The sequence below is a fragment of the Gymnodraco acuticeps genome, unplaced genomic scaffold (genome assembly GCF_902827175.1).
Source record: "Gymnodraco acuticeps unplaced genomic scaffold, fGymAcu1.1, whole genome shotgun sequence".
NCBI classification, from domain to species: domain Eukaryota; kingdom Metazoa; phylum Chordata; class Actinopteri; order Perciformes; family Bathydraconidae; genus Gymnodraco; species Gymnodraco acuticeps.
The window spans coordinates 276476-301364 of record NW_022991342.1 but is presented as its reverse complement, the minus strand read 5'-3'; the positions used below and the strand labels follow the sequence as shown (position 1 = coordinate 301364).

At 39.0% G+C, this 24889-nt stretch overlaps 3 protein-coding genes across 3 annotated transcripts; all 3 read left to right on the top strand.

The window, feature by feature from the left end:
* The first annotated feature begins 1690 nt into the window (after nt 1-1690).
* LOC117562706 (SKI family transcriptional corepressor 2-like) lies at nt 1691-5758 on the top strand. Its single transcript, XM_034240587.1, has 5 exons — nt 1691-1755; nt 2487-2585; nt 2806-2873; nt 3885-3948; nt 4337-5758. Exons 1-4 carry the CDS (start codon nt 1746-1748, stop codon nt 3939-3941), a joined length of 234 nt encoding a protein of 77 aa, XP_034096478.1. The 5' UTR covers nt 1691-1745; the 3' UTR covers nt 3942-3948; nt 4337-5758.
* A 614-nt stretch (nt 5759-6372) lies between these two features.
* On the top strand, nt 6373-12434 carry ier3ip1 (immediate early response 3 interacting protein 1). Its single transcript, XM_034240576.1, has 3 exons — nt 6373-6513; nt 8579-8680; nt 11597-12434. The coding sequence occupies exons 1-3, from the start codon at nt 6423-6425 to the stop codon at nt 11650-11652; spliced, it is 249 nt and encodes an 82-aa protein (XP_034096467.1). The 5' UTR covers nt 6373-6422; the 3' UTR covers nt 11653-12434.
* A 1572-nt stretch (nt 12435-14006) lies between these two features.
* On the top strand, nt 14007-22159 carry hdhd2 (haloacid dehalogenase-like hydrolase domain containing 2). Its single transcript, XM_034240577.1, has 9 exons — nt 14007-14096; nt 16510-16619; nt 17822-17924; nt 18273-18378; nt 19323-19407; nt 19678-19843; nt 19948-19998; nt 20276-20339; nt 21835-22159. The coding sequence occupies exons 2-9, from the start codon at nt 16519-16521 to the stop codon at nt 21936-21938; spliced, it is 780 nt and encodes a 259-aa protein (XP_034096468.1). The 5' UTR covers nt 14007-14096; nt 16510-16518; the 3' UTR covers nt 21939-22159.
* The last annotated feature ends 2730 nt before the right edge of the window (nt 22160-24889 follow it).

The following is a 24889-nucleotide window of genomic DNA, read 5'->3' as shown; positions in this document are numbered from 1 at the left end:
TCACGCGGGATTTAAGGGATTCATATAAATACACAGGAAAAGAAAAGCTGCTTCCGCCGCCGCTCTGCCACGGCTGCTCTCTTTAGCGGCGCTGTCGCCACGGCTGTTACTCTTAGGGGGGCCGTTATAGTTCAACAAGAAAACATCAGCTCGGAGATAAGCAGCCGCGGTGGCAATCTCCATCCTAGACCCATATCGCCGCCGACATAATTGCCTTTTTTTCCCCCTCCTCAGCGCAAAAAAACCCTTTCCCGTTTGAAAAAGATCACAGCTTATTGCCTTTTTATATCTGTCAGGAAAACATTAAAAGTGCTTTATGACATCTGTGCCAACATTTATATCTACCCCCCCTCCCCACTCCCTCAACCCCTACACACACACACACACACACACACACCATAATGATCCCTGCGCATAATGTATAATGTATTTCGAAAAAATTACACGAAACAAATTAAATGAGACCACCTTTCCCCTGATTGCCAAACGTCTCCCTGGGCGGTGGGAAGCTCTACGTGATTAGAAGGCCTGATTCCTCCGAGTCCCCCCCCCCCCCCTCCCTCCACTGTCTTTAAACTCTCCCTCTGTTTCTAGGGAGAAAAAATAATCTAATTTTCCATTTATGTAATGCAAACCGCCTTGGCTTTGACTATTCACGGTTAATTGACTGTCAAACGAGGTTGTTATCCTCAGGCACTGTCTGCAAATGTGCTTGTCAAATGAGACAGAGAGAGGAGAGAGGAGAGCTCTCTCTGCTCTCAATGAGAGAGATAGAGAGAAGCATGGGCTTAAGCAGCCAGGATATGAAATGACTGGAGGAGAGGATAAACATATCGAGTGTGCTGGATCGCTTCATTTAAGGCGCACAATGCCTATTTGTCACAATTTAGACATGAAGCGCAACACACATACAAACCAGCAGAAGAACATTATAGAAACGTTCAAACTGATGCAGTGGAAAACAGTACGAGATAAAGATGTTTATGAAGTTTTACCGCAACAAGTAGATGCCCTCAGCAAAAGAAAAGCTTTAAAAATATACAGAAACATAATATGCATCTATATAGTATGTGTATGTGGCATATTATAATACAGTTGTACTATACTAATGCAGTGTTCATAGCCACTAGCATTGGTAAATAAAACACACATTTCGACATCACATGCAACAGTTTCAGAGCAGAGTAAGCTCCAAGCTACGCTTTATTTTTATGCATTTTTTTATTTCTTGCCAAATTGATGGAAAGGCCCTTAAAGTACCTTTTCAGCACAGACCGTTGCTTCATTTTCACAAGCTACAAAATCATTTAGTCTAATTCCAGAATGTTCTGTTTCTTAATAGAAAGCAATATGATCTGACAGCAATAAGAGATTGAACAGTGCACTAAAGCTCTCCTTCAGGCTGCCAAGCACAAGCTTACACTGACATCTAGAGGACACAGAGTGAACTACAGGGCTGTGTTGAAGAGTCTGGGTGGGAAGAAGGGTTAATACACATATACATAAAGTATCAATAAAGGTCTAGATTGCAATACATTACAATGTGACTCTGTTATGTGTTGCATTTGACATATAGTCTCTGATGCTGTGGTATATAAGGACGGGAACACATTGGATATGCGATATGTCTGTCATATGTCATTGTGCACGTAAAACTAAAATCTAACATTAAGTCTTTCCATGTTTTAGGAGATCAAAGCCGAGGTTCTGCCTCTCCTGTGGTGCTAAAGAAGGACGTGGAGAACATGGAGAAAGGTAAAGAATGTTCATTTGAGTCACCAATATTCAAGTAAAACATTCAGAATCAGAAAAAGGTTCATTGCATTGTAGGTTTTCACGTAGAAGGCGTTGGTGTTGGTGCATACAGTTAAGATATTAAAAGAAAAACAAGTTAATGTACAAGATCAAGAACATAAATATACAAAAGAACATCTATACAAAAGAAATGAACAATAGACAATAGAAAACAGTACGACAGATGATATGTACAATATGACAGCTTAGAGACGGATTTAGCTCCCAGGTTCATAGAAAACACATACATCTGGTAATAGTCCAAATACCTCTTCATTTATATATCACTACAATATATGCAGTATTTAACCCCACTGCAGAATATTCTATTTGACCTTCTGTTTTTATTTGTCTCAATTGTGATATATAGTTTACTTATTTCTGCATTTTGCTTGCACGAATCTCGTGCACTATTGTATTTCTTATTACATTACATTTAGCTGACGCTTTTATCCAAAGCGACTTACAATAAGTGCGTTCGACCAACAAGATACAAACTTGATGAAAACAGAATAATATAAGTACATCAGGTTCATATTAAGTATATTGTACGTTGCATTGTTGGTGGTGCACATTTTGATTGCCAAAACGTAGCTATTGTGCATGTTTCAAAAAAGCCTTTGAATCTTGACTCATAAATCTCCTCTCTTTCTTTCCTCCTCCTCCTCCTCCTCCTGCTCCTGCTCCTGCAGAGGAGCTCCAGAAGGTTCTGCTGGAGCAGATCGACTTCAGGAGGAGACTGGAGCAAGAGTTTCACGCTCTGAAGGGCACCTCACCATTTCCTGTCTTCCGTAAGTCTATTCGTCACATCATTCAAGGTCAACGTGTCCTTCTCTGTCTTTCTGAGGTTCTTCTCCATTTCCCTTTCCCCCTGCTCGTATCTTTTGTCTTTCCTTTGTCTTTCTAAACCTCTTTTATCCTTCATCGGCTGTTTTATAATAACTTTACTTGATCAGTTTCTCAAATGATAATACTGCTCAGGCTAATCATAGATCCTAACGTTCATTTCAGATAATTTCCAAGACCAGATGAAAAGAGAGCTCGCCTACAGAGAAGAGATGGTCCAACAGTTACAGATGGTAAGACTCCTAATGATCCAATCAGCTCTGAGCACTGATGGAAAGAAATATCATTGCTGCGCCTTGAGACGACACATAAAACACCCATTTATGGATAGATGGAGTTTAAAAAGCCTCGCTGTTAGCTTTGAAAAACAATCTTGGTAATGATTTTTCAAAAGGAATATAATTAAGGCTAATTATGAAGCACTTTTCAGTCAAATATAGTTACACAGTTTGAACAGCGAATGAAGAAATCAAAAATGAATAAGGAAATGTGACGATAACAGCCCAATTAACACCAGACTGTAGACATGAATAACAAATCCAAACCTATGTCTTCAAACTAAAACTGAATTAAACAAAGAATAAATAAAGCCATCAGAAGGGATCAAGTGGACACTTCTCCTATGTCAGACGACAGAACCAATCATGTAGTTTGTCTTTCACGGGTGATAGGTTCCTCTGTTTCCGTCCACATCAATCAGCGCAGCAGCTGGCAGACCGGCTGACAGACGCTGTTTGTCTTTGCTTTCTGACACAACTGCACACGCTCGCAGACCTCGCTCCGAACACACACAACCAGAGCAGGCTGCGTTCATGTAACCACGAAGGCAGACGGAAACATTGTAGCTGATTTATAAGCATGCACATGCACGCGAAAACACGTTGAAAACTGACTCATGTGTCAAGAAGCAGCAGATGGATCTGTCTGAGAGTAATGACACATTCATTTCACACAGACATTCCAATGAACTCCAGCAACATTTTAGATTGATGTTACTGTGTTATCATTTCATAATGTTGGTTGGATTTGACACCTTAGCCGTCTGGCACAGAGATTCACATTTCCCTTTAAAGGGGCCCTATTATGCAAATCTCCAGGTTCATATGTGTAGTTTGTGCCTCTACTGTCACATGTTGACATACTTTAATGTTCCCAAAGTGCTTTATTGTTCTCCTACTGCATGTGTTTCCAAATGTTGTTCAGCCTGGATCTAAAATGTTGTCTCTGAATCTTCTTCCCTTCAGATTCCCTACGCAAACATCCTCAGAAAAGAGAAGATCAGCTCCCATCTCAACAAATAGCTAAAAGGTCATTGTTACTTTCATTCATTTCAAAATGCCGCTTATTAATAAAAACAATATCAGCACGGTAGATGTCAAATGAACATTTCATTATTTATAACACAAAGCAGCGAGAGTAAGTTCAGCAAGTTTAATTGCCTTTGTATAGTTCGGATAGTGTTTCGGAAACTAGACCACTAGGCTGTAATCAGCCAATTAAACTGGGTTGTTTGCTTTAAAGTGATTATTTCATGGCAAATTGGGAAATTAAAATACATTTTGTGCTTAATTTGATTGACAATAACGTATCCTGGTCTAGCAAAAAGACATACATAAGTATACACATTAGTCTTTGAAAAACACTAAACCAGAACATGACACTAATTTGAGTTTCTATGCATTTACTTTCTTCACAGGCAGAATCAACAATGAGAGGAAGGCTGCCTGGATTTCTGTGAATGTCCCAAGAAGAAAAAAAACAGAGAAATATACGGGAGAGACCCAAACAGAATACGACTGAATATATTATTAACATTTGTTTTCTTCTGCCTTTGTTATTAGCTCTGTTCAGTGAAACACTTTAGAAGTAGCTGATCAAAGCTCCTTCTCCCTGCCTCCAGTTCATTTCCCAAACTGACTGAACTCAAATGGGCACACACTGGCGACATTAGGGGGAAAAGGGAACATCAAAGCTTCACCCAACCCGGACCAAAGCAACCACAACCCATCTCCTCTTTTGTGAGTTTTAGAGCTGTGCAAAACAAACTGTGAACTTTTCCAAGCTCCGAAAGACGAAGAGGGGCAGAGTCATAGCAACAGTAAGACTGTGTTATTGTCCATGACTGCTGCTGGCCCAACTGTACATACATCAGACTGTGGACAAGGACGGACTTCTAACATTGATGGATCAGATTGGCACCCTTGAGAGAAAACATTTGGTCCCAAAGGGATTCTCCTCATCATGTCCAGTTGTGTTCATTGACCCAAACAAACGTCTCATAGTTACCCAGGTTGTCAGCATGTCCCTGAAGAGGTCAGATGTTTGTGGTGATTTCATGCACCATCCTTTACTCCGTTAGACATTACTAACTTGAATATGCCAGATGAAGAACAAGGGAGGAAATGAAATAAGTGTTTTTGGGTTTTAAACCTAAAGAGAGAGCAGTATTAATAAAGGGCATCATCACGTAACGCTTTAATTAAGAGCTTTAGTATTTGGGGAGTGCACAAAAACCTAGAGTATTATTTTCAATGCTGACATTTTTCACCTTTTATTTAAACAGGAAGTTAGCTCAAAACAATATCCTGTGTCACATCCACAGCTCAGCAGCCTTTTTACTGTTTTATTTGTGAATCCTTTCCTCAAAATGAACCGTGAAGATAATTGTAACCCTCCGACCAAATGTTTTTAACACCGATCCACGGGCAAGGTAACATTACCACCATCAGCTAAATGATGGGGTGTTGTCAGATGGACACAATGACAATTAAAGGCCAATCCCTGTTTTCGTGTTTGCTCTCCAAATGAGTATCCGGGACACGAGGAGCAGAAGGCTGCCGTGTGTCAGGGTTGTACATCTACCTGTAAATGATTTGATCTGACTGTATACAATGTCAACGTGAGAATACTGAGCCTCACAGTGAGCCTATCTATATGTGTTTGTTTGTTTATTTATTTGAGTACCAGGGCCTAAGACCCTGATTGTGAACATATTATTTATTATAATGTCAAAAAGAAAGAAATGTGTTGATGATGATCAAGTGTGTGTCACAGGGATCACACATGAGAACTCACCCACCTTGTTTATAGAATGAATGAATGGATAAAGTTGTCATTTACTGAGAGAAATGTTATCATTATAAACTGTTGATGCAGATGTATTAAAATATGTTCTTGTAGTTTCTCTACTATTTATGTGTAAATTAAAAGTCTATACAATAACCGGACTGTGGCTTCATGTTTCATGCTAATGTGTGATAGTAATACAGGCTGCTCCATCTCCTAAATTAAGAAAATATATGATATAAAACACGAGGATTTGTAAAAAGAAGACACACAAATGAAATAAAGGGAAATCACAGATGTCACAACAGCAGCACAAGTCATTTGACAAGGATTATATGAAACAAAATCATTTTTTCAATATTCAATTATTTTTGTATGACTTTATTAGTCAATTTTCATTAGAAGAAAAGAGGACAAATATATCATAATTTAAAAGTACATGTGTGTCCTATATATATTTTTGTATTATTATTTAGATTTTAGGGAAGATGCATAACTAGGGACACATAATGATGAAATATGACCTGTTTCCCCCATTAATACATGTGTTTTTAAACGACTACTTTGAAACAAAAGTTCCCTTAACACCGAAGTACTTATTATTAGCTCGTTCCCGTTTACTACTGTTTCACGACGTCCGCTGCCTCTTTACGGCATCTACATTTTTGGGAGTGGTGGACGCAGAAGAAGAAGGAGGAGGAGAAGAAGTTGCCAGCATGGCGTTTACACTGTACTCTCTCATCCAGACCGCTATTCTGTGCACTAATGCAGTCGCTGTGTTGCACGAAGAAAGGTTTCTCAGCAAGTGTAAGTATCCTTCTTTGTTTACATCATGCATTTTTATTACAAATACGATGTTTACGGTTTCAAAAACAGCTAGCTAAGTGTGTGACGTTACTTCATTATCAGCTGCCTATGTTATACACAGCCTTTTGTTCTAACATTGAATCGGATTATGTTGGGATTTTTTAGACAGAAGTTTGAAGTTTGTTCATTGGAGAGAAATGTTCAGTGTTGAATAATATAATTGTGCCATTCTTAGAATGAATGAATGAAAAACTTTATTACAGACTCAGGGTCCAGATAAAAGACAAGACATTACATAGATAAAAGACAAGACATTACATATAATAAATTACAATTAGTGCTACTAAAGGTAACATTTGTGGAAACACTTAATGTTAAAGGAGTCCTTTTATGCAAATTATATGTTGTGCCTTTACTGTGACATGTTTCCATGCTTTTATGTTCAAAAAGCTCTTTATTTTTCTCATACTGCCTGTGAAGCAGAACCTATTTTCACTCTGTCTGAAACCAGAGCCCAGTCTGCTCTGATTGGTTAGCTGGCAGGCTCTGTTGTGATTGGTCAATTGTTTAGAGAAGTCTCATCCCTTAGCCCAGGGGTCTGCAACCTTTTTGACCAAAAGAGCCATTTTGCTCCTTTTTCCAAAACATTTTTTTGTCTGGAGCCGCAAAACATATTTCATAGTTTTTTATTGTTATATCAGACAAAAACTACAGTTTTTTGCATTTATTAGGCTATTTATTACATGATATAAAACTGTTAACCTCTAATAAGAAACAAAGAACTCTTATAAGGAGAATTAAAAATAATACACAGGCCTACTTTAAAATAAATTAAACACAGCACTTGGGGAGTCCTCTGCACATTTGAAGGAAAATAAATATTATTAAAATGGGCCCACTTTGAAATAAATAAAACATATAGCTGCACCCTAAAAAGAGTTAAAGGTAGGGTAGGTAAGAATGGAGAAACCAGCTCGAGTGCGCTAGAATTTTGAAAGTACACAAAGCCCCTCCTCCAACACACACGAACGCGCACATGACCAATGAGGGCACGAGATAAGTTTGTGCACAGATGGAAGGCTGACAGGCAGGTAGGCCATCCAGTTATTTTAGCCGGGCCGGCTCAGATGATTGGTCGTGCTTTTTACATCGCTACGGCTTCCAGAGATTAATTTTTGTATGTATTTATTGTCAAAGCATTTAATATATTCATTGCTATCGGGACGTTAAGAGCATTCCATGGAATATAACAAAAAGTGTTTTCTGAAATAAATTACATACCTCATTGAATTATGACTGAAGATCGTCAGCTGTCTTCCTCTCCCGTGTTGTTCCTCGATACGTAAAGGCTGCACCACCGTTGACAACTTCTCTCTACATATCAAACATACCGGTAAACCAGCATTGTTTGCTGTGAAAGCATATAACTCTGTCCACACAGAATTAAATTCTGTGTTCCTCCGGTACTTTTCTTTGATTTATCCATAGTTCGCTCATCGAGCCAGGGGGTCAGGTTATGCGCCTCCAAGAAAAGGCGCTCACGCGGGACCGTAGCCAGATGTGACGCATATTTTAGTTGACCTAATTAAAATCGTTATGTTTTTTATTTATGTGTCACAGTATCACCTCAAAATACAAGATACGAAACATTTTCAACCATGCAACAAAATATAAATAGTCCTACAAATACTTTTATTTTATTTCCTTCTTATTTTTGTCTAGGGCTCAAGGGCCGCATGCGGCCCGTGGGCCACGGGTTGCCGACCCCTGCCTTAGCCGATCACGTACAATTTGTTGTAGCGCTAGCCAATAGAAGTTATACACAGTGATGTTGTTTTATTTAATGAAGTAAACAATGGAGTCCAAATGAATGTTTCAGTCCCTCTAGGGAACTTTAAGCCATCACAGACCATTTACCACAAAAGGCATGTTAGGGACGATTTTAAAAACAAATACATTTGCTGTTGTGTTTTATTCTCTTCCAACCAATTGCTTCATCCTGTTTCCTTTCTCTTTTCTTTACTTCCCCCTCTGTTTCACCCCATTTGCTCCTCGCTGTCTTCAGTCGGCTGGGGGGTCGACCAGGGAGTTGGAGGTTTTGGGGACGATCCGGGTGTCAAAGCTCAGATTCTAACCCTCATCCGCTCGGTTCGCACTGTCATGAGAGGTAAGTAAGTTAGTTCACATAGGAAAACATACACTGAACAAAAATATAAACGCAACACTTTTGTTTTTGCTCCCATTTTTCATGAGATGAACTCAAAGATCTAAAACATTTTCTATGTACACAAAATAACCATTTCTCTCAAATATTGTTCACAAATCTGAAAAAATCTGTGATAGTGAGCACTTCTCCTTTGCCGAGATAATCCATCCCACCTCACAGGTGTGGCATATCAAGATGCTGATTAGACAGCATGATTATTGCACAGGTGTGCCTTAGGCTGGCCACAATGAAAGGCCACTCTAAAATGTTCAGTTTTATCACACAGCACAATGCCACAGATGTCGCAAGTTTTGAGGGAGCGTGCAATTGGCATGCTGACAGCAGGAATGTCCACCAGAGCTGTTGCCCGTGAATTGAATGTTCATTTCTCTACCATAAGCCGTCTCCAAAGGCGTTTCAGAGAATTTGGCAGTACATCCAACCGGCCTCACAACCGCAGACCACATGTAACCACACCAGCCCAGGACCTCCACATCCAGCATGTTCACCTCCAAGATCGTCTGAGACCAGCCACTTGGACAGCCGCTGCAACAATCGGTTTGCATAACCAAAGAATTTGTGCACAAACTGTCAGAAACCGTCTCAGGGAAGCTCATCTGCATGCTCGTCGTCCTCATCGGGGTCTCGACCTGACTCCGGTTCGACTTGAGTGGGCAACAGCTCACATTCGATGGCGTCTGGCACGTTGGAGAGGTGTTCTCTTCACGGATGAATCCCGGTTTTCACTGTTCAGGGCAGATGGCGCGTGTGTGGCGTCGTGTGGGTGAGCGTTTTTTTTATGTCAATGTTGTGAATCGAGTGGCCCATGGTGGTGGTTAGGGGTTTCACAACTACCAATATTTACTAGTCGACACGTTTTTCAAAATAGCAGTCGACTAGTCGTTACGTCATAATAAAGACACACAAAGAGAGGTGTACAACTGTATTTTATATCGGAACTCATACAGTTACATTAAACACTGCATTTTAATTTGTGTTACATGGCTGAGTAAATAACAAACAGTAACTGGACTTAGTAAATAACAAACAGTAACTGGACTCACCAAAATCGACAGCAAAAAACTCTGTTTACTGAAATGCCACGTAAATCCAGTGCTCAACAGCGCATTGCGCAACACTTTACTCGCTATCCTCCACGATAACGTCCACCGTTCCAGATTTTTGGTTTGCATTGAGGAACACCAACGCATCGACATGTGAGGGAAGGAGGCTTGACCGCTTTCGGGTGACAGTGTTGCCTGCCAGTGAAAAAACCCTCTCACTCGGGGTGGCTGGAATAGCCAGGTAGCTCCTCGAAAGCTTGGCTAAACGGGGGACGCGGTGCACGTTTTTTGCCCACCACTCCAGTGGGTTATCCATTGTGGGGATATGCGGTGTCCGCTGGCAGTAAACCCTAGCTCGCATCACTGTAGACCCGTTTTTTCTTGCTGCTCGTCTGCCTCTGTCCTGTGCTGACGCCGGTCCGTTGCTCACTGGTGCTAGCATTACTGCTAGTGCTAGCTGTCGGCAGCGAGTGTCTCATCTTCAGATGGTTGCGCATAGCAGATGTATTTTTGTTGTACTTCAGTACAGCTGTACACAACTGACACTTCACTGTGGAGTTGGTTACATCTTTGTTGAAGTACTGCCATACATAAGAATGTCGGACGTGTTTTGAAGCATTTTGCAGATCCTCGTTTACCTCCATTTCTTTCACGACTAGTTGACTAGGGCCTACAGCGCCGACTAGTGGTAAAGGTAGTCGACTAGTCGATTAGTTGGTGAAACCCCTAGTGGTGGTGGGGTTATGGTATGGGCAGGCGTATGTTATGGACGACGAACACAGGTGCATTTTATTGATGGCATTGTGAATGCACAGAGATACCGTGACGAGATCCTGAGGCCCATTGTTGTGCCATTCATCCACGACCATCACCTCATGTTGCAGCATGATAATGCACGGCCCCAAGGATCTGTACACAATTCCTGGAGGCTGAAAACATCCCAGTTCTTGCATGGCCAGCATACTCACCGGACATGTCACCCATTGAGCATGTTTGGGATGCTCTGGATCGGCGTATACGACAGCGTGTTCCAGTTCCTGCCAATATCCAGCAACTTCGCACAGCCATTGAAGAGGAGTGGACCAACATTCCACAGGCCACAATCAACAACCTGATCAACTCTATGCGAAGGAGATGTGTTGCACTGCGTGAGGCAAATGGTGGTCACAACAGATACTGACTGGTTTTCGGACCCCCCCCAGACCCCCCCCAATAAAGCAAAACTGCACGTTTCAGAGTGGCCTTTTATTGTGGCCAGCCTAAGGCACACCTGTGCAATAATCATGCTGTCTAATCAGCATCTTGATATACCACACCTGTGAGGTGAGATGGATTATCTCGGCAAAGGAGAAGTGCTCACTATCACAGATTTTTTCAGATTTGTGAACAATATGAGAGAAATGGTTATTTTGTGTATATAGAAAATGTTTTAGATCTTTGAGTTCATCTCATGAAAAATGAGAGCAAAAACAAAAGTGTTGCATTTATATTTTTGTTCAGTGTAGATTCCACCTTCTAAAATGTAATGAAAATGTTGAGTGAATGATATATTTAGTCGTGCTGTGTATCATTTGAAAAGATCAGATTCAATGAAGGCCTGACCTATAGAAACCTTATTGGACCGCAAGTTGCAAAAAAACAATAAAGTTCATGGATAAAAAACAATGAAAGCATTACATCAGCCAAATATTTTTGTTTTAAATCAGGAAATATGAAATTACAGAATTCTTAAATTACCTAATTGTTGTTGGGGTACTTGTATTTCTAAGGGTTGAGGATTCTGCTAATTCTTTTTCTTCTCTTTTTTCCATAGTGCCTTTGATAATAGTGAATACAGTCTGCATTGTCCTCTTGTTACTCTTCGGTTGACGGCGGTACACTGAGCACCAATCAAGCCAGAGGACCAGACGTGCCAAAGAACAACCACAAACTTAAACACAGAGAAATATCCATCAGTTAGAGACTTCGCCAGTCATCAGCAGAGTGAAGAACGGCATGGAATTCGAAAAAACTTAAACATTTTACACTCAAAGACAAGATGAAACAACCCAACCACAAGTCACAGAAAGTGTGGCCTAAACACCAGGACTAACCCTGACCTCACCTGCGTGTCAGTGGGACACAAAAAGGACACAATGGAAATAATGATTCGTCATATCGCCACTTTGTGTTTCATAGTGTGTTTGTCCTCGTTTCAACACTCCGATACAATGGTTTAATCATAATGTATGTTTTATCATCTTGTTACAAACGATAATGTAAAACAGTTTTTACAGCAGTAGGGCTTGACAATATGTAAAAAATGAGGTGCCATTTTTATTTATTTCAAACTGGAAGTAAGTTAAAAGTGTTTTTAGGCTGCCAACTTGTATTTCAGGACTTCATTCTGATAGTGTATGCTTTAGAGTCCAAAACCTACTTGGCGTTTCATAGGTGCAATATACAGATTTTACACAAACAGTCAGACAAATGTTCTGTGATTTATCCGTATGTTAAATGTGGTTAAATGTTTTAATCTAGATTCTAAGCAATACTGCCAAACGCAGCTCAAAACAATCCACATGTGTACTGTTTACACATCAATTCCCTCTCATTGTAATAGTAATGAGATGTTTTTTTGTCTTGAAATAAATGTATTATTCAATTCTTTATATTTTCTTTTTTGTTATCATACATTTGTTTTCATTTAAGTCCGAGTATTTGAAGAACCCCTCTCTTCAGTTCGACATACACATATAATCCACACATGTGTCCATCCATCCCTGCTCCACTTCATTGATAATCCACATATGTTGTGAATTATCACCCTTTCCTCTGCCACGAAGCTGCACACATATTTGTATGAATACTACTGTAGATTCTAAATGCGTGGGAGGGGGAGAGGGGATCTGCTGGAATTAGTAGCATATGTTTGTCAGAGAGATTTTCGTAGTAAAGCCACTTTGATCTGTGATTAGTCGGAGTTTAGCGGTGGGTTCACAGTGACATCTGTAAGCGATCATGCGTGAATATGGATCTGCACTTCACAGGTCAGGATGTTTGGGGATTTTCAATGATAAATCATTCAGATGTTGTTTTGACCCTTTAGCTTCTAAAGATGTAAAATGTTTAGATGTGTGTGTGACTTGTTACTTTTATGACTTTATGGGTATTTTACATGTATTATAAGGAGGGCAAATGGGAGAAAGACGACATGACATGCAGCAGAGGGTCATGGGTAAGATTCAAAACTCGAAAATATGTTGACTTTAATTCTAGAAAGACATCTTCAACATTAACTTGAAAAAAAGGGACTTGATTTTTTAACGTTACAGATAAACATGAGAGCTATTTTAAATCTTTACAATTACAATTAAGACAACTAAATTAAGTGTATTGGTTTTAGACTTGACATCCTCAATGTCTGTCCACCAGAACCATACAAAAAAGCTGCCTCTTAGATTTTGAATAAATATGGATAAAAGTAAGAAACTAAAATATGTAGTGCGTTCACATTTTATTTCCTAACACAGTTGTGGAGCAGAGACAAAGGGACTGTTGGCAAACGTGTTATAACCAAAAGAGAGACAGGTGTATTCCCAACACAAGCATCAAAAAAGAAAAGGTTAAAAAAACAAATCCAGAAAATAACATTTAAGCGTTTTTTTATATATATATATATATATATATATATAAGAAGGGATTTAAAATATGTTAATCATTTAGATATTTTGTCTGAACAAAACATTCATAGTGTCAGATTAGTTTTCGTGTTTTCCCAGTTGATGGGCAGCACAATATTTTTGGGAGGAAAACTCCAAAACAACACTGGGAAACAGTTATTCAATGGATGTATGAAAGAGGATTTGATCAGTGCTGTCTGGCATACGGCGGAGAGAAGGTTGTTGCCGTTTTTGATAATACCTCTCCTCATATTAAATCTGAATGCCCTTAAAGAACCACTAATGCAAAACATCTGTTGGTTGTTAGTGGGACGGGATGACGGGATGCATATGCTTTTTTATTATTATTGTAATGAGTGATTAAGTGGTTAAGGATAACCCTCTTATCTGATCATAACATACATTATGAATTGGGGGGAAATAATTATAATAGAGATAAGAAGTAGTGATGTAAAAAAGTGCTATTAAAAAAAAATGTTTTTCCAAAAATAAGAGGTACAAAAATATAAAAACATAAGATATAGGAATTACGAGAGAATATGCTGTTGCGGTGTTGAGCCGGAAGGGGCAGCACTGAGCTCACAGAGACGAAACTCCACTTTACACCAACGAAGAAGAAACCAGGAAGTCGGGGGAGAGCTGTTGCTAAAGGTTAGCTTTGCAGTTTGCTAACTTTCTTCACATTTACTCAGTTATTAAGACGTTTTGCTGTTAAAAACACAACGTTTTTTATGAGCAGTGACATCGGAAAGTGTGGAAATGAAGTAGTGGATATTAAAAGTTTAATTTATCGGTTAAATAATTCCCTTTTTACCTTTTATCCTTCATTCAGGGGAACAGGTCCAGCTAGCATCTAATACTACTATTAGCTGGTTATCTCACTTGATAAGTGCTGGTTGTTAATGTTACAGCTGATACAACCTCAGTGCAATGGAGATAATTTAAAAATAATAGTAATTACAAAATAAAACCATGATTATGATTCAAGACTCACATACAATTATAATAAAACACAAACAGTTCCCTATATAAATAAGAACAGCTGCATTACACATAGTGTTTATTTCAGTTTAAATAATATATATTTTTAAATAATATTCTTATCTTTTCTGTTCTTTTTTTTTCTTACTGTCTGCCTCATATTATAATTCATCGACACAACCTGAATGAACACTTAATGTAACAGTGAATATTAATAAATAAACATCACATAAAGATAGTTCAATAAACATGTACAAACTCAGAGGTAATTGTTGGAAAATTGTGAAGCTTGTTTAGTTTAGCCCTGTTTTCCCCAGCACACACACACACACACACACACACACACACACACACACACACACACACACACACACACACACACACACACACACAGCCTTTTACTTTGGCACTCCCCTCCCAGCACGCTTTTCTGATATTAGTGGAGCTAAATACAAATAAGAGAGACATGACCTACAGGCTGTACGTTTGTTTTTTGGTGAGCGTATTAAGATCATTAATTGTACCCTCACATTGATAACTACACAACAGAAATCCGAACATGTCTAAATAATAGGGGATCACACATAAAATACAATCCTAAAATCTGTGTTTTAGGCATGATGTCACGAACCGGTCAATAATCCTCTCAATCGGTCCTGATGTAGGTTTGAACAACGCAGTAATCTGATCAATTCTGCCACTACCTATGTGAATTATGATTATGGAGGTATAATCTCTCAAATAAAATATTATTATGAAAGAATAAGCTTTTTTAAACTGAGTAAAGCTCCATTTACAGCGGACCTTGGTCATACTTAGTGGTTTAGAACATCCTAATCGGAGCAGCTCTTATCTAACAGCGTAAAACTGATAACAGATTTGAAACACTATTGATAATGTGGCTGTTTAATGTTCAGTCAAGTGAGTGACAGTCCAATTTTAGGACGAGGATTATTTGTACCATTGTTATGTGAGTGAATTTAGCTAAACAGTATAGCAATAAAGCTTGAGACAGAACTTTTTCTTTGTTTTGTCATTGCTCAAAATACAAGACATTTTCTTTACAGACGGTATTAGTAAAAAGAAAACGACAAACATGGCGTGTCGTATGCCTTAAACCAGTGGTGAATGTAGGGAAGTACATTTACTCAAGTACCATACTTAATTACAATTTTGAGGTACTTGTACTTTACCTTCTATTAAGTATTTTTTGTTTTGTACTACTTTAGAGTTTTACTCCACTACAGTTATTTGACAAGCATTCATTACAAGTAGTTACTTTACATATTCAGATTATTAGCCAATACAAAACTCTCAATTGATAAATAATAATTGATATGATATATTCTATGTTTGTATTATAGTTATAATTATAATCCAATAGTTTCATATGATTATGTTTACTCTTGAAACCTTAAGGATATTTTGATGTGAATACTTACCTTTACTTAAGAGCTATTTGGTATGCACTAAAAGTACTTCTTCCAGCTTTTCTTTAAGATAGATAGGTACTTTATTGATCCCAAATTGGGGAATTATTTAGTTTCAGCAGTGTGTTCAGGCATTACAATCCTTAAATCTTTAAGGTGGAAACAAGTATAAACATAATAAAATTAAATGGAATAAAATTAAAATTGTTAGGAAAATATCACTCGTCACCGGCTTGAGCTTCAATATCAGGATACATGTATTTATGATCCTCTCAATAATGGAAGTAGTCATCACACACAGGGCATTTGGGACAACTAGTTCCAGAACAGTGTCCTTCACATGCTGATATACAAGAGAGTGTTACAGTCACAAGATGGAGGAATACCGGTTCAAAGCAGTATACAATGTTTGGTTTAGATTAGCTAAGGCCCACGTCAGAAATGATCATGCTTGTCACATGTCTATCCCCATAGAGGCTGAATCATCATGTTAATCGTTGTCACATAGCTATCATAGGCCTAACACAGTGTGTCCTGACGCTCTTCTAGGTAATCATACATCCGGTTACGTGCACAGCTACGTAGGGCTTTTGTTATCATGTGCTACTTTGATATTAGAAGAGAACATTCAGTATTTTCTACGTGCTCTGCAGGTCTCCATCATGGCGGGCCGACGCGCTCTGAAGGCGGTGCTCATCGACCTGAGTGGAACTTTACACATCGAGGACACGGCGGTGCCCGGGGCGCAGGACGCCCTCAACAGGTAGGAGACATCGCCCAAATAGCAATGAAAAATGCTCATAACAGGTTTTGGTATTCCTCTGAATAAAAACCCAGCTTGGAAAACACCAGAGGTAATCAAGTAGAAGATTTTGTTGTATTCCTAGTATACGATAATAAAACAAATCTACATGGAATCGTTTAAGTATAAGTATAACCTCATGAACTACAAATCAAAGGATCCTGTGAAATATGTTTTTATTATATCATGTAGAGAAAAAACATGAATGAAGTCATGGATATGTAAAAAATAGTAGAAAAAAAATCATAACATTCTCATGGGGGCATTCTCCCCATGGAGAATGTTATGATTTTTTGTCTTCTAATGTCCCTGTACTTTTTTTTTTTTATATAGAGAAAAGTATTGGGTCACTCCTCTTAATCATGACCCTATACTTTTGTCTATATAGTGTATATAAAAAAAGTATTGGGTCACTCCTCTTAATCATGACCCTATACTTTTGTCTATATAGTGTATATAAAAAAAGTATTGGGACACTTCTCTTAGTCATGACCCAATACTTTTGTCTATATAGTGTATATAAAAAAAGTATTGGGACACTTCTCTTAGTCATGACCCAATACTTTTGTCTATATAGTGTATATAAAAAAAGTATTGGGACACTTCTCTTAGTCATGACCCAATACTTTTGTCTATATAGTGTATATAAAAAAAAGTATTGGGACACTCCTCTATGGAGAGATAATGCTATGGGGTTGTTTTAGTTCTGTGAAGGGATATAATCTGCCTTGCATTGCACTAACAATGTTGAGGATGTGGTTTTGTTTCATGGAATACATTTACTGAAAATGAATACACTGTACTTCACTTTACTTAAAAGTGTCTGCTGAGAAGCATATACATTACTGCACTATTTTCTGTGAAATACATTTGAGTGGTTCAAAACTTTGGGTCGCGATTTATTGACAAAGGAAAACATTGGGTCCTGAGGCTTGACCAGTTGAGAACCACTGCTATAAACAAGGGGATCCTTATTTTCTTTATTCTTTTTTTCTGGTTTGTTGATTGTTATGTTAAGAATTATAGCTTAACATGTATTTAATTAGGTTATGTATGCTCAATAAAGATATAATTTATTAAAATGAAATGTAAAATGTCGCTGTTATTATGGTTTTGTGTGCTTTAAAGTTGAAATGTTTGCTTGTGTGTCGCGGTGCCTTCAGGTTACGGCAGGCGTCTGTCGATGTGAAGTTTGTGACCAACACCACGAAGGAGAGCAAGAGGAGTTTAGTGGAGAGACTGCAGCGGCTCGACTTCCACGTCCAGGTAGAACTTCCAAACACAGGTTTCATTTATTCAGAACCAGGTTTATTACCAAGTGACTTTACACATACAAGGAATGTGCTGTGGTGTGAAATGCTGCCTACATAAACACAGTAAGAAGACTTGGTTGACATGTTGAAAACTATTATCTTAAAAGAAAATGAAATGTAAATATACCAAAATATTCCCTACAGAAGTATGACAAGTTACTTTGAACAATGTACATTTGTTTTTTAGAATGTATGTGAAAGAACTGAGAATAAATGTGCACATGCTTTAATGCGAGCTACTTCATGAAGAGATCAACTCTTTATTCCCTGACTTTTATTTTGAAAATGAACCTAACTGCAGGAAAAAGAGATCTTCACTTCGCTCAGTGCCGCGAGGAGTTTGGTGGAGCGGAACCAACTCAGACCGCTGCTGCTGGTGGAGGACAGCGCTCTGGAAGACTTCACAGGTGTGTGAGTGAGGCCCAATCCCAAACCGGCTAGGGTGTAGGGCGTGGTTTGTGTGTGTGTTCAAATAAGCTTTATTGGCATGACCATTTCAAAAACAAAGTATTGCCAAAGCACCAAGTACTAGGTGGTACAACAGTAAACAAGCATTTTAACAATATTATATCTTTTAAAATCAAGGAAAAGAACCTGAACATAACGCTGTGTGTGTGTGTGTGTGTGTGTGTGTGTGTGTGTGTGTGTGTGTGTGTGTGTGTGTGTGTGTGTGTGTGTGTGTGTGTGTGTGTGTGTGTGTGTGTGTGTGTGTGTGTGTGTGTGTGTGTGTGTGTGTGTGTGTGTGTGTGTGTGGTGTGTGTGTGTGTGTGTGTGTGTGTGTGTGTGTGTGTGTGTGTGTGTGTGTGTGTGTGTGTGTGTGTGTGTGTGTGTGTGTGTGTGTGTGTGTGTGTGTGTTGTGTGTGTGTGTGTGTGTGTGTGTGTGTGTGTGTGTGTGTGTGTGTGTGTGTGTGTGTGTGTGTGTGTGTGTGTGTGTGTGTGTGTCGCTATTCAACCTATAGCCATCAGTTTATTTTAAGGGGTCCAAAGCCAAATCTTACTGTACGTTCACAATTTTTCGATGAGTAGTTGTTGAATTGTTTCCAAAGTGCACAATGACATTCATTTCAAACCTTTATTTAACCAGATTGGTCCCTTGAGATCATAGATCTCTTTTTCAAGGGAGACCTGCAGCATATAGGTTCCACATGAAACATAAAACAATAAAGGACATCATACATTATATTTACAGGATGAATATTATTGCAAAATGATGGACAGCTACATAGATTGTTTCCCTTTCCAAATAATCTTTATATCATTACATTTAATAACGACATTTAATACATGACATGCTGGATACAAAATCATATCAATATTATAACTTATTGACTTTTATAATTCCAATTTCAAGGTATTGACACGTCAGAGCCAAACGCCGTTGTCATCGGACTCTCTCCTGATCACTTCAACTACCAGACACTCAACCAGGCTTTCAGGTGACACATCCATCAGTGGGTCACAAACATGTGCGTTACAAATATTGAGATAACAGTTACAGTCCAGCTTTTGTTGCTGGTATAGAAATAAAAACGTTTCTAATTAGTCTCTTATTTCATTTTCCCAAAAGAGGATGTCTATCATCTTTAACTTTGAAATGGCTGAGTCATTGAGAGACCGTACCTCTGTGAAAACACCATCTAGAGCTTTATGCCCCTGGTTATTACGGTTGATAGTGAAGCGTGTATAATTGTGTGTATTTTGTCCAGGATGGTTCTGGAAGGAGCTCCTCTCATCGCCATCCATAAGGCTCGATACTACAAACGTGCGGATGGTTTGGCCCTCGGCCCCGGGCCCTTTGTGGCGGGACTGGAGTTCGCTGCAGACTGCAGAGCTACTGTGGTGGGAAAGCCCGAAAAGTGTTTCTTCACACAGGTTAGAAGTTTGTCCAACTTCTTAACCCATGTATGAATCAGATTTCTGTATTTATTTATTTTTGTTCTACCTCTTAACAAGGCCTTTGTGTTTCCTTCTAATAGGCCCTGTCTGATTTAGGATGTAGCCCCACTGAAGCTGTCATGATAGGAGATGTAAGTATACATACATTATACGTACATTATTGTGAACAAGGGCACAGAGAGAGTGGGCTCTTGTTGGGAATCAAACCGGAGATCAGTCGCACTCCAAATAGAAATGTCTTTTAAAAAACGTTATTTTACGCATCATACCTTACTTTTCAATATCTGATAGGAATCTCAGCTTGTGGATCTGTGGGAAACAACTTCTAACTGTTTCAACAGCAGCCTGTAGGTACATGTGTAGACCAATCAAATTATGTTTTCAATGGTTTGTGCTGCTTTCCCATAGGATGCCAGAGATGATGTGGGCGGAGCACAGAACACAGGGATGTTGGGAATTCTGGTCAGAACTGGTGAGAAACGTCCTTTTTTATTTTCCCTTCTTTTTTATGGAAAACTATACTATGACTTTTTATGACTTTCTATACTTTACGACATTCTGCATACTATGACGTTTTTTCGACATTTTTTTTTCAGATTTCTTTTCAGATTTCTGATTTTTGTTTTGATACACTACATTACATTGTTTTGTCTCATTTATTTGTCGATTTTTCAGATAATTTCAACATACTATACTTTGTTGTTTTTTGTGATATTTTCAATGTACAATACTATGTAATTTATATGACATATATATATATTAGCGCTGTCAAAATTATCGCGTTAACGGCGGTAATTAATTTTTTGAATTAATTGCGTTAAAATATTTAACGCATTTAACGCATGTGCAGAATGGCCCGCCCCATACGTGCCACCAGTGGCAGCGCCAGGGTATGGCTGGGATAGGCTACACCCATACCAATAAATGGCTTAGCCCCACCATGAAAAATGATGTTAAAGGAAGCAAAATAAAATCTGCCAACTCGCGCGGAGTAAATTGCACAGACAGCAGTTAGTAAGATTGATTTCAGTAGCCACGGTTTTGAAAACTTTTGTCACGTAGTGATCGTCTTCTCAATAGAACATCTTTGATAACGGCGTGGTGTTGTTGCAGGAAGTCCCGACGGAGAATACTTTTGCTGTAGTACAGGGGTGCACATAACTGGTACCCAGGTTATGTGCGTAATCTGAAATGCGTACCGTCACTTGTGTCACAAAGCGCATTTGCTTACCGACGTACTTGTGAAGCTTTTCCAGAAGGCGGTTAGATCACCGGACGACAGAGTCGGTCTCCGTGTGCACAGACAGGGCTGCTGTTAACGTCGGTCTGTACAACGGAATTGTGCCAGAACTACGCCAACCGGCTACGGAGGGAGACTCCCCCCCCCTTCACTGGAGAACTGCGCTAAAACAGCTGATCACAACGTTCACACTCTGTGGTCACGAAGTACTCCACTAGCCGCCCCCCCCGTCGACTTTCCTGAAGTACTCCCCCGTTGATAGAAATCAACACGTAATGAATTAAGACCCCACGGTTTGATGATTGATAGGTGTGTGGGTTGTCTTTCATTAAGACACGCAGAAAAATGTTATAATAAACATAGATACTGTATGTTAAATGGATATATCCGCCTTCTTTCATTTATCTTTCCATTCCCACAACAATATGCATAAATAAATGGCATATTTTGGACATAGTTCGAATGGTGATTAATCATGATTAATTAATTTTTAAGCTGTGATTAATCTGATTAAAAATTGTAATCGTTTGACAGCCCTAATATATATATATATACTATGACTGTTTTTCATTTTTTAAATAAACTATACTGTGAGTTTTGTTCTTTTTTCCTACATACTATAGGATTGTTGTTTATATTTTTTGGCATGCTGTACTTCTTCCAACATAGACTTGTGAACACATTGTTTTGTTTTTTGTCATTAATAGCATTCCAATTTCTGTGTTAGGTAAATACCGAGAAGGAGATGAGGATAACATCAACCCTCCCCCCCACCTGACATGTGACAGTTTCCCAGAAGCTGTGGCACACATCCTGAAGAACCTGCTATAAAACAACTGCTCCTTTTTGTACAAAAAAACACTATCTCTAAAGATGTTTATTGAATCATTCCACTCAGCATTCCCTCAAACTTTAGGTAAAATAACAATGCTATACTCCTGTATATATAAAAGAGCATGCACACCTTTAACAACATGTCTATTTCACTGTTGTAGACTACTTTCTTAAGTGACTAATCCTTAAAAGTAAAGTATGCATTGACTAAATACTCACCATCTGTTGCCTCATTAACTGATGTTTGTCATTATGTCAAAGTGTACATGTAACCCTTATGTTGTGTTCGGGTCTCCCGTGACCCGTTTCAAGTTAAAATTATATAATAACAAGGCTTCATAATATCCTCCACTCAACAACAGCTATGTAAACACTACAAAACTGATTTTGACAATTTTAGCCAAGTCTGAAGGTCTCTAAAACAAAACGTGTATAATTTGGTGTTTCTGGTCTGGGAAGACCCGGCAGCATTGTTGGGGGTGACTCGGGGTCAAATGTGACCCCATCAAGATTAATCTTTGACTTTAGACACCCCTCCCCCTTCATCCACTGTAACAATACTTTTTTCGCAACATGCACCTGGTCTCCCCTCCCACATAAAAACGTGCAATACAAAATAACAACGATAATTGCAATAAAAGTTACCTGAAAAGGTTCATAGGGATCATATATGAATATATGTATGCATGCAAATCAAAGTGAATGATCCCAGAGCACTGGTGGTCTTATTTTTATTAGCAGAAAATATATTTGAATTCAGTAGTAATACCAACTAAAACTCAAAAAGAGAGCACAGAGAACAATTGATTGATGATTTAAAACGTTTTTCCATGGAGGTTGTGTGGTTCACCTTAAGAGATGTTTGCCTTGGGTTAACACTTCAAGTCAAGGAGAGGAAAATATGTCAAGGCATAATCACATTGGTGATGTGCCATAATGTTGCATCTCTTTTAAATCTTCTAGGTAAGCCAGAGATGGTGTTTCTCCTTGCATTTATGCAATCAGCCGCCACAATGAAAACACCAGATCGACAAACAGGTAGAGTAGAGTCAGAATCTGTTGCGGTGTCCAATGTCCAAAGCCAAACCAGCCATGTGAAACATATTTCATCACTAACATGAAGCTGTGCATGAATTCTCTTCACAATGGAGTTTACCATACAGTCAGAGAGATGTGACGCAACAGACACTGACATTTTTCATCATTCTCAAGAGACGTTTCAAGAGACGTTTCCAAACGTCCGCCCTAAGCATCTAATAGATCCCAGTGGGAAATGATCTTTGTTAATGGATAAAAGACAGGTTTGCACTTCAGCACCTACACCATCCTAGGTAATGGTTTCATCATGAATGTGTAATGTAAGTCAACAGCTGATACAAAACACGTCTGAGATGAAGAAAGTATTGATCTGGCGCAAAAACATGCCATCATGTACTTGTTTTTTAAATCACAATTCAAGTACTTACAACACAGTTTTCTGGCTCCGGCCTTTGTCCTTGTGGTTGAGGGAGAGTTCATTCTCTATAATAAAAAACAAAATATTTTTTTTAAAGCAATGATTAGGTGCCCTGCAATTGTTTATACATATTCAGTAAACGTTTAGAAAAGTGCTTATTTTAAGATATTTATTGTGATCACATAACACAGGACGTTTAGACCCCATTTACACGCAAACAAACCGAATACGATATCAAAAAAGTCTTCCGTTCACACGAGACCGCTCGAAAACGCTGGAGACGCTGTAGTACATATGCCGGGCCTGTAAGTGGCGCTGTACTTCCGCCACAAAATACACCAAAAGCAGCGAAGAAGACCCCCGAGCATGGTTGCCCTTCTGTTTAGGCTCCGCGGTGGATTTAGCAACATGTAGTTCATGTAATTCTCCATATCCACTTGTTGCTGATGGTTGTGGTAGAGGAGCTATAGATTTTGCACTAACATCTGTAGCATGGTCGAGCTGTAGATTTTGCACTAACATCTGTAGCATGGTCAGTAGCAGTAGCTACTGACAGTAGCTACTGACAGTAGCTACTGACCATGCTACAGCAGTGAGCAGCAGAGGTGGGGAGAGGTGGGGCTATGGCTCATCGTTATCAGGAAATTATCGTATAGGACATACACACTGAGCCGTTTGGCCCCCCCAGAGCGTTCTGTTTGCAGATCTATCCACCTTGGGACCCGTTATCATTTGCGGTGTCCGTTTCCGCGTTTCCGTTAAGGCCTTGTGTGAACGAACGGGCTATACGAAAGAGAAAAGTAGGGGATACAACCGTTTGCGTTCTCGTGTAAACAGCACCTTAGAGTCAGTCAGATCAGTAATCCAACACAAAGGGACCTACCTGGGGTCTTGTTGACCTGTCCATATAATGGGATTACTTTGTCTCGGCTGATACCGGCTTTACACACAGGACACACTTGTCTGTTGGGTCTGGTCTCCAACCACTACACAAAGACAAATACATTAAATACCTGGCTGTCTGTATCAGTTACAGTATACACCAACAATTGCAATACAATGTCATTTAAAAAATAGTGAATAAGGAGAAAATAAGTTAAGGTTCAGCTTACCTGATGCAAGCAAGGCCAACTGATAGGAAGATGGTGCAAAGGAAAAGGAGAGTGGACACGAAAGAGGTTTGATTAATAAAACATATACGAACCACAAGGCTGAGCCACATATAAAACACTCATTTAATCAATAACTGTAATTAACTAGAGAATGCAATTCCTGAAGAAATTGCTAGTGGGAATGCTTTATGCTGAAAATCTGACACTAAACTGCTATGCTGAAATGTAATGTGTAAGAAGAAAGTGAAGAATTTAGATTGAAATGATACATGAACACTGGGGAGTTGAATGTGTGATGAGAGAAGAAGAGAAAGTAAAAAGGCTTGGAAAAGCAGCAGAATATTTGAACTGCAAACTTCTGAACTAACTTGATGGTGAAT